The sequence below is a fragment of the Platichthys flesus genome, chromosome 9 (assembly GCF_949316205.1).
Source record: "Platichthys flesus chromosome 9, fPlaFle2.1, whole genome shotgun sequence".
Lineage (NCBI taxonomy): Eukaryota > Metazoa > Chordata > Actinopteri > Pleuronectiformes > Pleuronectidae > Platichthys > Platichthys flesus.
In genome coordinates, this window is record NC_084953.1 from 25,761,267 (window position 1) to 25,774,392 (window position 13,126).

The 13,126-nt window shown below is 40.0% G+C and overlaps 1 protein-coding gene across 1 annotated transcript; it reads right to left on the reverse strand.

Moving 5' to 3' along the window:
• Window positions 1-1,087: 1,087 nt before the first annotated feature.
• On the reverse strand, window positions 1,088-10,722 carry LOC133960705 (prohibitin-2-like). The gene is made up of 10 exons (XM_062395506.1): window positions 10,614-10,722; window positions 9,165-9,297; window positions 8,509-8,593; window positions 6,638-6,717; window positions 5,972-6,156; window positions 5,728-5,857; window positions 3,711-3,814; window positions 2,289-2,366; window positions 2,037-2,116; window positions 1,088-1,811 (listed from the first exon to the last, which is right to left on the reverse strand). Exons 1-10 carry the CDS (start codon window positions 10,632-10,634, stop codon window positions 1,796-1,798), a joined length of 912 nt encoding a protein of 303 aa, XP_062251490.1. The 5' UTR covers window positions 10,635-10,722; the 3' UTR covers window positions 1,088-1,795.
• Between the last annotated feature and the right edge of the window lie 2,404 nt (window positions 10,723-13,126).

Sequence of the window (13,126 nt, forward strand, 5' to 3'; positions counted from 1 at the left end):
TCAGCTAGTTGTTTCAAGTGTTTGGCAAGCTCCTCCTCCATCTCATCTGTGCATATTCTCTTTACCTCAGCTACTGCACCCCAGGCTACTGATTTTACTTTCCCTTTCTCTTTTTTCTTTATGAATCTTTTGAGGGTTATCAATATTTCTCTCCATTCCAGCTTTTCTTAAGGACTTCTTTCCTTGCATGACCTCAGCGGCTGCACTCTCCATCTCTGCAAGGGGTGTTTGGCCCCAGGTTGTCTTCCTGGTGTATAGTTTCCTGGCATGATGGCTTTTCTACAATGTTTATCACATTATATATAGTTGTCCCACTTTACCCTAGCCACCGTTTTAGAAAAAACATCTCTTAGCAATTCAGGCTAATCTTCAGCTAGCATCAATCAACCATCACCAACTTCTCCTTCATGGCAAGAGGGGAATGGGAGGGGCTTGAAAACATAATGGTCAAATGACCACAAATGTGTTCCGTTGCCTAGATACAGGGGGTGTCCCACATTACCCCGCTCTCCCCTACCAGCTTGTCAACTGTTGCTGTACTGTGAGCGTTCACAGTAAGGGCTCCACGACTATAGACATTCCATTGGAAATCAGACAATCTACCTTGTTCCCCTCTTCTAAAAGTAAATTAAGGACTCATTAAAAAGATAAAATAAAGGGCTTTTAACTAGATTTCTTAAGTCTCTGCATGTATTTTTCCATTTGTGTTTGTAAAGCACTTTGTAAACTTGTTTTTGAAAAGTGCTGTATAAATAAAGTTTTGCTATTGTTATATAAAGACTGCTTTTTTACTCAACTCTTTCCTAGTGTGTGTCCTCAATGTGCCTGACAGAGACTCAAAATCTTAAGTCAATTGTGCCAACTAACATTTGAAGTTTAGGAGAATAATCACATGGTCATGATTTTTATTATATATATTTAACACAAGATGTGACAGTGTTTGTTAACAGAGTGACTGACTTAACATTTTATGTTGAAGGCACCTTATATGGAACTCCAAGAAAACCAGCTGAAGGTGAACCTATTTACCTACCTGATGTTTTGAGTAAAAGTCAATCACATCAAATTGACAAGATATGCGACAGAGTACCTAAAACAAAAGTTTATTGACAGATAAATTAGCATTGACTTATCTGCCAACACTGGTGGCTGTATATGATCAGGTTTACTATAACATCTGGAACACCTGCTCGACCAATGTGGAGATGTGGCCCTGACAAACAGTGTCAGAGCTGCAAAGACTTACAGGAAGAAGACTGGAACATTTCTGATGAGATGTGTAGAGCAGAGAAAGATCAGGACTAGCTGTGGCAGATGAAAACAGGAGAGAAGGTACTCATCGGACCCTTTGTCATTTTGGACACAAGTTCTTACTAACAGAAGACACTGATTTCCTTTATTATTTTTAATAATTGTTGCACTTCTACTGAAAATCATTTGATCACTTAGCGATTATCAGACGATGAGAAGGACAACCTGTTTTTGCCAAACAATTGTCTGAATTGATCACTTTGAAGAATGCAAAAAAAAAATAATATATAATGGTGTAATTTCAGTTAAATAATTAATGGACAGAACTTGAAATATAATGCAGGGTGCTTGCAAAAGTCTTAGGGAGGTAAAAAAAAAAAAATAGATGACAAAACAAAATAGCTTTTTTCTTGTTGTCCACTTTCAGACTTCTCCAGTCTCGTGTTGATTCTCTGTTCCTAAAAGCAAATGCGAGACTGTTTGGATGAGGCTGACCACGGAGAAAGTTCTGCTTCCTCTCTACACATCCACTTCATCACATCTTTTAGTCCAGTGACAAGCTGAAAAACAGTCATTTATTAAATCAGCAGCGTCCCACCGACACAAATGACAGAAAAATTGTTAACTGCAACTTACAGGCTTTTGTGTACACTCTAAAGTCTGAAATATTACTCACACAAGGTGACAGGGACACTGGATTTAAAAGAACTAGTGCAGTGCCTGTTCTAAACACTTGCTCCGGAGCTACTGTTGCAATGTTTTTGGAGCAAGTCCGTGAAACCTACTTGTTAAAAGATGCCTTGTCTTGTAGGTTCAGGATCAAACTGTCAGCATTAAGGTACACCTTGTTCTGCGATGTTGCCACCTGCAAAAACACACAACAGCCATTTACCTCATCATCACCATTGATTATTTTCTATGTAGCTGCTCATTCTGGAATCCTGTAATATTTACACAATTTAAATCTTGCACGTTTCATGCAGTATCATTGGGATCAGACAGAAATTATGTTGCAGGAGATGAAAAGTATTACTCACTGACTTAGCGATGCTCTGTGCTGCTCTAATTCTCCTCAGCTTCAGGTAACCCGGGTTCTTGGTCACTGCTTGTCCCAACTGACACACAAATAGACAGGAAAAATGATATGCAAAGTCAGCAATGGCATTGATCTAGACCAGTCATTCCCAAAGTGTGGGCCGTGAAGCCACTGCAGGTGGGCCGTGAGAAGTCATCGGAAAATAAATAGATACAAAAGTTTCAGATTTGTAAGTAAGCGTTGATTACCACTAAACATTTATAATAGATTTGTTTTAAAGTTATAATCACAGGTAATGAAACAGACACAAGATTTAAATTCCACGTTGTTCTTCTTTATCTGACCTATAGATCAGGTGTCGTTGTATTTCCTGACCGTCACATTAACACCTGAATACATCCTTAGGTGAGGGAGAACTTTGTTGTGTGCTGGGTCGAGCAAGATGGAGCTGAGGAAAGCTGCTAATGACGAAGGGGAATCAGAAAGTTCAACTGATTCATTCAAAACTAAAAAGAGGACTTGCGGAAAGGACTCAAGTGTGTACCTGTTGCAGGCCCAGAGGACAACCCCCAAGCCTGCGTGTGTGCTGTTCACAAGTAATGTGTAAACTGCGCCGCCACCATTTAGAAACTAAACAGGAACAATATTTATCCAAGCTTCGAGCATCTTATTAAAATACGCTGAGAGAGAATCGGAGCCAGCTCTCATCGAGTGAGTTACAGGTGACCCATTGTCACTTTACGCGATGTGTGATTCAAAATCAAGTATACCGAGATAAACTGGTTGAAGTGTCAGACTAGAGGAATTCCAGTGTTAATGTCAGTTTTTGGACACTTGATAGCGAGTTTTTTTTTGTGGGGGGTTGGGGGGATTAAACGCCTTAAGTATATTTGATTACGCCTCAAATGTGTTTGTCTTCTCCCGGATTTTCTTGTTGTGCTCGGTTATACAAACAATACGAATATATTTTTAACCATACACTTTATGTATTTTACATTGGTTGCTTTGCAAATTGTTACGCTTAAATGTTGATGATGTTGGATTTGCATTGCAAATGCCTGCGTTTATATACAATTATTTTTGCTATAAAATGAATAATATGTATGATTCTAGTTCTGTGTGTGGATCATATGGTTGTGATTAAAGGTGTGGGTGGGCCGCACACATTTTTTCAGTTTTCAAATTGGACCGCGGCATTCTTAAGTTTGATAATGGCTGATCTAGACTATTCAGTCTTCTTAGTATATATCAAGTCCTACCAGTCAACAATTGACTGCCAAACTCAAGTTTAGGTAAAAACAGAATGTGAGCACTGGTTCTGAACATCAGTGAACATCCAAGCAGAAAGCAATGTTCGAGGTGGAGCACTGCAGCTGTCACTGTAACTAGGAGAAGCAGGTTAGTCATGTGATCAATCAGTCACCATTTTGGCAGCTTCAGCCTCTCCCTCAGCCTGGATGATCTTCTGTCTCTGATCCTGTTTGGCTTTCTCCACATAGAACTGAGCTCTCTGGGCCTCTTGCTGGGCTAAACAAACAAGAACAGAATAACTGATACAATTCTATGTACAAACTGATTATTCATAAATGTGCAAAGCAAAGGGAAATTATTTCAGAGGCAAGAAACATTTTTATAAACAAATATTTGTTCTCAATTTATTTAGTGAATACTCTCATTCCTGCAAATACGGACTGCAGGTTACAGCCAGTGTAGCAGCTGTGGTGAGAAGAACCAGGCAAGCAGCAGCTGACATGATGTGAGGCCTTGTTCACACCTGGTATTAAAAGGGATAGTTTACCGAAAAATGTTCTGTGAACTATCACTTTAACCTCAGTTCTGAGAGCACTCCTCTCAACCGGACAGATCTAAGTCCGGTAGTTCATGCCTGGTGTTAGGAATGTGTCTTCTGTAACCAACATGATCAGAGCTCACTTCTCCATTTCTTTCTGTTCACAAAGACTACATGATGCTATTAGCCAGACTGGCTGTGTACATTGACAATGTGTTTGTGAGTCGTTGGTGTATGTGTGTGAGAAAGAGAGGCAAGGGGCTCTTTTTCATTCAAAATAGTAAAAAATAACACTAAATGCATTTGTGTTCACACGGTGATTGAATCTCAGGAATGGTAAATGGATTTGTATTTATATAGCGCTTTTCTAATCTTGATGACCACTCAAAGCGCTTTACACTACAGTTTCACATTCACTCAATCACACACACATTCATACAGTGCATCTTTCCCAGCACTTTGTTATTCTATGGGGGCCATTCAGGGTTCAGCATCTTGCCCAAGGACACTTCGGCATGCAGATTGTTCAGACTGGGGATCGAACCGCCGACCTTCAGGTTGGAGGACGACCACTCTACCCCTCAGCTACAGCCGCCCAGGAAGCGCTGATCACAGGAGTGAATTCCTTCAGACCTGCACTGACCACTTGTCATCGATCACTCGGATGTAAATATCGGGTCTGAATGAGATCACAGAATACCTCCCAATGTGGTCTGAGTAATCAGATCTCACATCAATCAATCAAATTAAATTTTATTTGTATAGCCCATATTCACAAATTACAATTCTTCTCATAAGGCTTTAACCGGATGTGACATCCTCTGTCCTTAACCCTCAGCAAGAGTAAAACTACAAAAAAAACTTTTAACAGGGTAAAAATACGTAGAAACCTCAGAGAGAGCCACATGTGAGGGATCCCTCTCACAGGACGGACAGAAGTGCAATAGATGCCACGTGTAGGAAAACATCATCCAGATTAAAGTTTTTAGCAGCATCGATGAGGGTAAACATCCTGAAGGACAACCCCAACAAGACATGCCAAGCAGTCCCGCTGCAATCACAGTCCACATGTGTCCTCAATGTGACTCGGATGGTTTTCCTTACTGAACTTAAGAGCTTTCTACTTTTGATCAAATCACCTCTATTTCGTTAATACCAGATGTAAACAGAGCTAAGTTCAGTTTCCTTGCTTTGTATTATGTCTTTCTAAACTAGCTCATTTAGAGAGCAAAGCATCAGTTAAAACTCCTCTGCACATTAAAACAGAACCTTTATTAAATTAAGTATATTGTGATGATCAGCAGCTTTCCTTGATATGCAATTAACATTTCTGAAATGTTGTATTTTCAACCGGATATACATTTTCTTTTTGTTTTCTTGAATAAAACGTCATCTGCAGACACACTTGCTCACAGTGAATCCTGCCATTTTCTCACATTGATCCTCCAAACCTTCTCCAGACTTTATACGAGCGGGCCAGATGGAGAAAGTCTACAGAAACTCTAGAGGTTCTCAGTCGGACATTTGCGTTCACACACTGGAAAAAATCCAGAAATCTCAGCGCATGTCTGAGAGCAACTCAAGACTAATAAGGCAGGTGAGCAACATTAAAACATGGCTGGCAACACGAGTGTGGTACGCTGAGCCTTACCAACTTGCTTTGCCTCCACAGCAGCAGTGTACTGGCTGCTGAAGCTCAGCTCAGTGATGGATACATCGTCAAGAATGATGTTGAAGTCTTTGGCTCTGTCATACAGCTCCCTGCGCACCAGCAGGGACACCTGGACAACACATTCACCAAGGGAAAAGTTAACTATAAATAGGATGAAACAATGTTACAGGCCAGCGTCATTGCAGCAGCTTAAAGAGATGTAAGGCTGTGGTAGCAACAGTACCTGTGCTCTCTGTGTGATGAGCTGTGAGGCGTTAAACTTTGCCACCACAGACTTCAGGACCTCGTTGACAATGGAGGGCAGGACTCGCTCGTCATAGTCTTTCCCCAACTGCTGGTACATGATCGGCAGGTTGGACGCCATGGGCCTGGACAACACACGCACTGCTATGCTGACCATCTGCAGATCTACAGAGACATACACAGATATTAGAAAAAACTGAGAATAATCTATTTTACAGAAAGTCTGCAAAAAGTATCTTTTATATTATATTAATTTGACATATTTAATATAATACGCTGACTTAAACATGAAAGCAGTTTATAAAGAATGTGCAACACATCCATTATGTCTGTTATTGTTCATTAATGTGTCTTGTGTGTTTGTTAAATTGCATGACTCCATTAGCTATTAGTGCCCTCTTCTGGTGAAAAAAGAATGCTTATATCTCATCTTATATTTTAGAGCTTTAAACGTTATGGCACTATATTACATGATTTATATAGCATTCAAGACCTTTACCGCCTTGTGGTGTGTAAATTACATTGGAGGGATGGTTAAATCGGATTATTGTATGTTGATGCATGAATTTAGTTTATCCTTGATTCCAAGTGGACTCTCTGTGCGTGTGTGTGTGTGTGTGTGTGTGTGTTTGCGTGTAAGTAATACCTTTGCTGCCAGTCAAAGAGGATATCTTCCTGGGTTTGGCTCTGATATCATAGATAATAGGGTACTGGAACCAGGGGATTCTGCAACAAAGGCATTGATTTCATGTTACCTGAAGTTACAGTAAAATTATCGGTTTCAGGTTTAGAGGATCCAATCACAGAAACATCTGGCTGTTCCAGCTGCTGACTGGATATAATATAAACTGAATGCCATGAATGCCAATGAAAAATAAGGTAAAAGGCCTATTTGAACATGGTGAGCTCATACCCCCTTCCACAGGGACATCGTTTGTCATTCAGGGTTAAGGAATGGCTGATAATTCAAACGATGACCTTTGAGTTTGAAAACATGATGCATTTATCCAGTATTTCTCTCCAAAAAAACACTTTGTTACTGAGAATCGCACCAGGAAACACTCAGAAAAATTATTTTAAATTATATAAATGACATATTTGATATTATATTAACGGTTAAATATGCATCCCATACTTTGGATTTCCCTTGTGTTGTCCTGGAGTTTCACTTCCCCCGATTTTCCTCTCATTATTAAATGTCCCCATTTTTTGTGCTCTAGGAGGAGATCTAAATGCAACAGAGTTTGTCAGGATTATCTGTCTTTTGATCAACCATTCTCTGGTGGGGTTTTGAAGTTAAAGATTGATTGTCACGAGTCTCATTTGAGTGATCTGTTCCACCAGTGAAGATTTAACAGTGCGACCACTATACCCACATTTGCAACTACAAACAGATGTGTGTAGATTAGGGGTGCAACGATTATTTGAAAAAAATAGCTGACGACGAATTTATTCGTCGATGATTCGTTGGTTACGTCATAGCGCGTGTTTTTCGTGCCGTGCAGCTTAACTAAATGTTGTTTTACCGAAGGTGCTGATGGAAGTATCTGAGGAGTTGAGCCATCTCGCTTCCTTCCTATCTCGGAAAGTCGCGTGTATGCAAAAGCGACAAAACATGAACCAATGTCGAGGTCAGTTGCAGCAGTATCACGTACCAGAAAGTCAATAGTTCGAGAGAATTACAACCTTAACATAGCCCGAAAAAAAAACACTGTGCAATATCTGTCGGGCGGACCTGCTCTCCATGGGAGTAGGACACGTGCATTTGAGGAGGAGGCACGTTTGACATCGTAACGTAACAGATGCAGACTCACTTTTGTAAGACAGCCTGTTAGCTAGCTTTCTATATAAACGTATATACCTATGCGCAGGATTTAAACTTTTTGTTAACGAGTTTAAAAGCGTAATGTTATCCTATTGCCTGAAAAATTAATTTTTTTATTACCATTATGCAGTCTGAAGAAGACTTTTCGTTTGTTGATGTTTTTATTGCTGCTACTTTCCCTGTCCTTTTTGTTAAAAGGAAATATGGATACTTGCTTTATATAAAAAATGTTGTATCAGCACTTGGCCTGTTCTTAGTTCACAGGAAAAAGCGAAAACCTGAATTTCGTTTTTTTTATTAGTACTTTGCCTGTCATTGGTTTTAAATGCACAAAAACTTGATCTTCCTTTGCTTTTGTGTCAACCGTAACCTTTTATGCACCAAAGTATATTAAAAGACATTTTAGTATCGATCTTTATTGTCTTTATTTTCAGTCATCACATGCCTCGAGCAACGTCAAACTAAAATTAAAAGCTGTTGGGAATTAAGAGCAATTGAGAATTTGTGTCATTCATAATACGATTAGTCGATTAATCGTTTCTATAATCTTTGACTAATCGACTATCAGAATAGTCGTTAGTTGCAGCCCTAGTGTAGATAATTTGAGTAAAGGTAAAAAGTTATCGATATTGATTTGAAGTCATATTGCCCAGCCCTAGTATCAAGTGAGTGAGTTTATCAACAGATCCTACCTGAAATGCAGCCCCTCAGCCAGAACAGTGTCCATCTGCATGCCTCCAACCCTGTTGAAGACGATGGCTCTGTGACCACCTTCCACTGTGTCCGCACACACAAACATACACACGTAAGAAATGGAACAGCACAACATTTTGCTGAGAATGTCAGCTATTATTTATAATCAAGATGAAACCAATTTTATTTTTGTGTCTGCCTCGTGACCTTAAAGATACTACCTCCTATTACAATTTGAGAATTATCTAATAAGGCCATGACTGAGAAGAGAATGTAAAAAACCCAGTGAGAAAGAAATACTCAGGTATGTGTTGGAAAATGGACAATGTTCAACATTCTGAGGAAAAAATGGCTTGGAAAGCGTCTTTATTTGCTTGTGTTTCTCTGTCGGCGGTGCAGTTCTTTATTTTGTGTGAGTATTGTCAACCAACTAACTTGTGTCTTAGTTTGCAGCTTTATAAAGCTAAAAAATGTCTCCAACTGCAGGCTGGAAATCTGACTCTGCACGAAGAAGCACATACAACAGCAAGTTGTATGTGCAACAGCAAGTTGTATGTGATGCTTTCTAGACATCCGCATCTCTTGGTGCCATCTGTGGGAATGACCTGCCACATGGTGAGAGCTTTATGGGAAAGTCCTGCAGAGTTGTGTTTACCTGTGTAGGTGGCTTCTTTGACGCCATATGCCAAAGCACCAGCTCCAAGCAGCAGCTTCAGTCCTAATCCTGCTCCTCGTCCACCAGTTGAAGACATCCGACCTGCCACATCCCTCAGCTGCTGGAATAAGCGCTGAAATGTACGCAAGACACACACTCCTTTAACTATCTTAAGTGGATAGTTCTGGTAAAATTATTTATTAAGTTTTGGGAAAATTAATTAAGTTAGCACCTCATGGTTGGATCCTCTGCCAACATAACCTGAATATTTTAGTGCCTACTACAGGAAAATGTCACACACCAAACTGTGTGGTTGAATTAGGCAGCTATATTTTGGAACGCTGATGCATTTCGATTCTCTGCCCTAACACCAACCCCTACCAAGATAAATAATAAGACCTGCTCCCTGCGGTTGGAAACAATTCATATATAACCAATGAGAACCTCTGACTATGACACAAATACATGATAAACTAAAGACTGACCAGCAGGCACCGTTGTGTTGCTTGATTTGGTGTCAATAAGCTGTAGAGTTTTTGATATTTCTTTAAATTCACATATTGTGACATGAGGGGCGTTGTTTACCATTCTGCATTCATGGAGAATGGTAAATTCTCCATGAATGCATTCATCTTTAGATCAATGTCATAATTCTCGTGTGTAATATCAATTTTACTTTAAGATTTACACAATACATAACTCACCAATCGGGTTGAAAGTTATTGAATGGATACAAGATAAGGGTGTAAACGATTCGGGTTCATCGTTTCTAAATCTATATATTTGCTTTGAGTATTGAAAGAAGTATAATGTCCTAACAATTAAGATCTGTCGGTGGTGGCTGATAGGAAACTTGCTCAATATGACATCCATCAGCAGGCGGTGACAGGGAGCCCGTGGCCTGTAGACCACAGTGGAGCAGCACCTGTGCTGAGTAAACCTTATGTACCGGTGTAACAGAGAGAAGCCGCAAAATGCTCAGCCACTGACACCGATCACACTTATCACACCATCAGCTGATCTCGGAATCAGTTAGTTAAAACACGCACAGAGAGGGACACGACCTTTCAGATAAATGGACTCAAGGCGAACTCCACATTAACTCTGATGAAGCAAAGTGAATGGAGAAGAAAAGGTCACTGGAGCAGCTCCTAGCTCGTGGTGTGTTATCACAAGAGACTGTATATCGGCACATTACCCGTCTACAGTCACAGCTCAGCACACACGACCTTCCTAACAAGCACCGTGCCCGAGCAGCTAACTACTGCGCCATGCTAACTGACCTAACGTGAGTTCCAGACTCTTCTTCTGCTAACAGCTAGCTGGTTGACAGTGTTAACGAGAACTCACGACCACACCATTAATGCCTTTAAGGACAGATACACATATGCTACTCAGTCGGACGAACAGACTGGTGAATAAATGTAATTCAGCTTTTAAAACACTTACATTAGGCTCCTTGCTCGCCATGCTGCCGTACGTCAAACTACAAGGTCGACACTAAACTCCGCCCCTCATCAAGCGCAATGCACCTTGGGATATGTAGTCCTTATTTGGCCCACAGCCAGAGCAAATTACTCGTTCAGCATTTAAATGTTGGTGCGAGATCAATTCAGAATCCAAGCAAAAGGGATGAACTTTTCAACGGTTTTGTATTGTAGTGTTTTACTGTTACATTGGATTTATCAGGTTCGGTACTGGACATAAGAAAGGAAAGAACATGTGGCACCTTCCTTCCTCTGGGTTGTCTAATTTTTACAAAGTCACCAGTGACAAACACAAAGGTCGAATGACGCGCAGTTGTATGTCTCCGCCCACCAGTCTCGATGCAGTTTACATTCATGTTTGACTCATGTGAGCTAATGGTATTTGACTTTAAAATAATTAGCCTTTTGTTAGATGGAATTCGTCATAAAAATGAATGAACTACACCAAAATCTAGTTTACTTCTCTGTTGAGTCCAAGTAAACGGATGAGCCATATGAGAGAAAATTCTCTCAAAATGTCAATTTCAGGGGTTTCAAACCAGTTACTGTTTTTTATGTTGTAACTGATTGGTTTTGTTTATTTTACCAGACATCTGCTAACTTGTCTTAGAATCAACTGACTTCTGATGTCCGGATGTTCATGGGGAGCTCGTTCCACCATCTAGGAGCCAGGACAGCAAACGGTCGTGATTTTCATGAGTGTTTAGCTCGCAGCTGATAACAAAGGTAACTCTGAAAAATCAATGAATCAGCGTGCAGATGATAAATCTCTCCGATTTAAAGATCAGAAAACCCAAAGCAGTCACAAAATATTCCAATAAGGGCATCAGGTTTCTATCTAAAAATGATGAACTGTCACATCATGGTTATCAAGTTATGTACTGGATTTGCTACTTACAATGATCCAGTGAAAAATTCCCTTTAGGTTTGGGTATTTTAATTTAAAAACTTTTTTTAAAAGGAAATACATGTTCCTCAAGCTTGATATCGCACTTGAAACTCAAAGGAACTGGTATATGGTCCATATTTATATAAATATTTTCAAAGCATTGCAGATTTTGCCGTCATCTATTCTCTATGATATATTACTCACACACTGCCTACAGCCATCAGGGGCAACTTGGGGTTCAGTGTCTTGCCCAGGAGCACTTTGGCGCGTGGAATGGATGTTTAACAAGGGATCGTAATTGATGAGGTAGAGTTCAGATTATGAAGGCAGAGGGAAAATACTGACTTGTGCTGAAACAGCAAGAAATCAAATCTGTGCTTTTAAGTTTGAGTGAGGTTAAGTGAACAGTGAGTGTATGAGTTTTATTGCACACACGCAAGTTCCCATTTGTTTCTTTGAAAGACCATGTTAAAACCCGGGTGTGTGTTTATAATATGAATAACTTTATCCAGAGTATAGTCTGAGGGGATTCTGTGGGCAAGTGTAAATGTCTGAAACAAGCCATGTCTGTTTTTTTAACTTAAGAGAAAAAAAAATGTCATCTTAATATAGTAAACACCATTATTAGTAATTTCAGTATGCATACTTTACATGTCATTTAGCTGACGCTTTTGTCCAAAGCGACTAACATTTTTAGAACGCTCAGCATTTATGAGGGGCCATTTTAGGGGCTCGGTATCTTGCCAAGGACATAGGCATGCAGATGGGTATGAGTGGGATTCGAACCGGCAACCTTCTTGTTGCAGAACACCCGCTCTATCCCCTAGGCCACGCTCTCCCCATCTGTCCTCATTTACACTGTTCAATTCTTGCTAAATACATTTATAAGTATACTCTGGTCAAGTTATTCTATTGATTGTATGTCAGTGTCCTAAATGCTTGCATGAGCTACAGTTCATGTTACCTGCAGGTTATAGGTCAGGTCCAGGGTCCGACGAAGCTTGGAAAAAGACACCACTTCACTTACTGGGTTTTGATCAGTGTCCGGATACCTATGCAATCATGATTATAGAAACTCAGACAATTGAGCCAAGGTCGTCAAATGCTCTGCTTGACATAACTCCACAAACCTAATACACCAAAAAGGTCCGTGACAAGCATTTTGTGTACAGAGAACATTAAGGGTCATTGGTCATTGTCTAATGAACCACTTACATATTCATGTATTTCTATCTAAGTAGAGCTAGAAGATTGCTACCGAATCATACATTGTATTTGTTTCTAAATTAAAATCTTTAATGTGATGTTTTGTTGATCAGTATGTCAACTTTTGCTCGTCTTGCACTCTTGCAGGTGGTGCCACCTGTCCAAAAGGCAGGAACAGAAGCTCATCAGTGAAGTTGATGGCTGAGAGTACAGATCAGTTCAGCTGCAGTCTTGAGAATCACGCCAGAGCACCAGCAGAGCGGCGGATGCACAGACTCAGTCCAGGTCTTTTTCTTCTGTTAATTTCTGAATGTCTATTATATTATTTTAAGAACTGTTCACATTTGAGATTTTAGTCTGGTGAAATTAGAAAATAGGTC

Bases quoted from the DNA above. Each gene is read 5' to 3' on its own strand.
- LOC133960705 (XM_062395506.1), bottom strand. From the start codon at position 10,634: ATGGCGAGCAAGGAGCCTAAT. The intron at 5,858-5,971 runs GTACTGTTGCTA...TGTGTTGTCCAG, and splicing joins TCATCACACAGAGAGCACAG to GTGTCCCTGCTGGTGCGCAG. The intron at 3,815-5,727 runs GTAAGGCTCAGC...TTGTTTGTTTAG, and splicing joins TGTGGAGGCAAAGCAAGTTG to CCCAGCAAGAGGCCCAGAGA.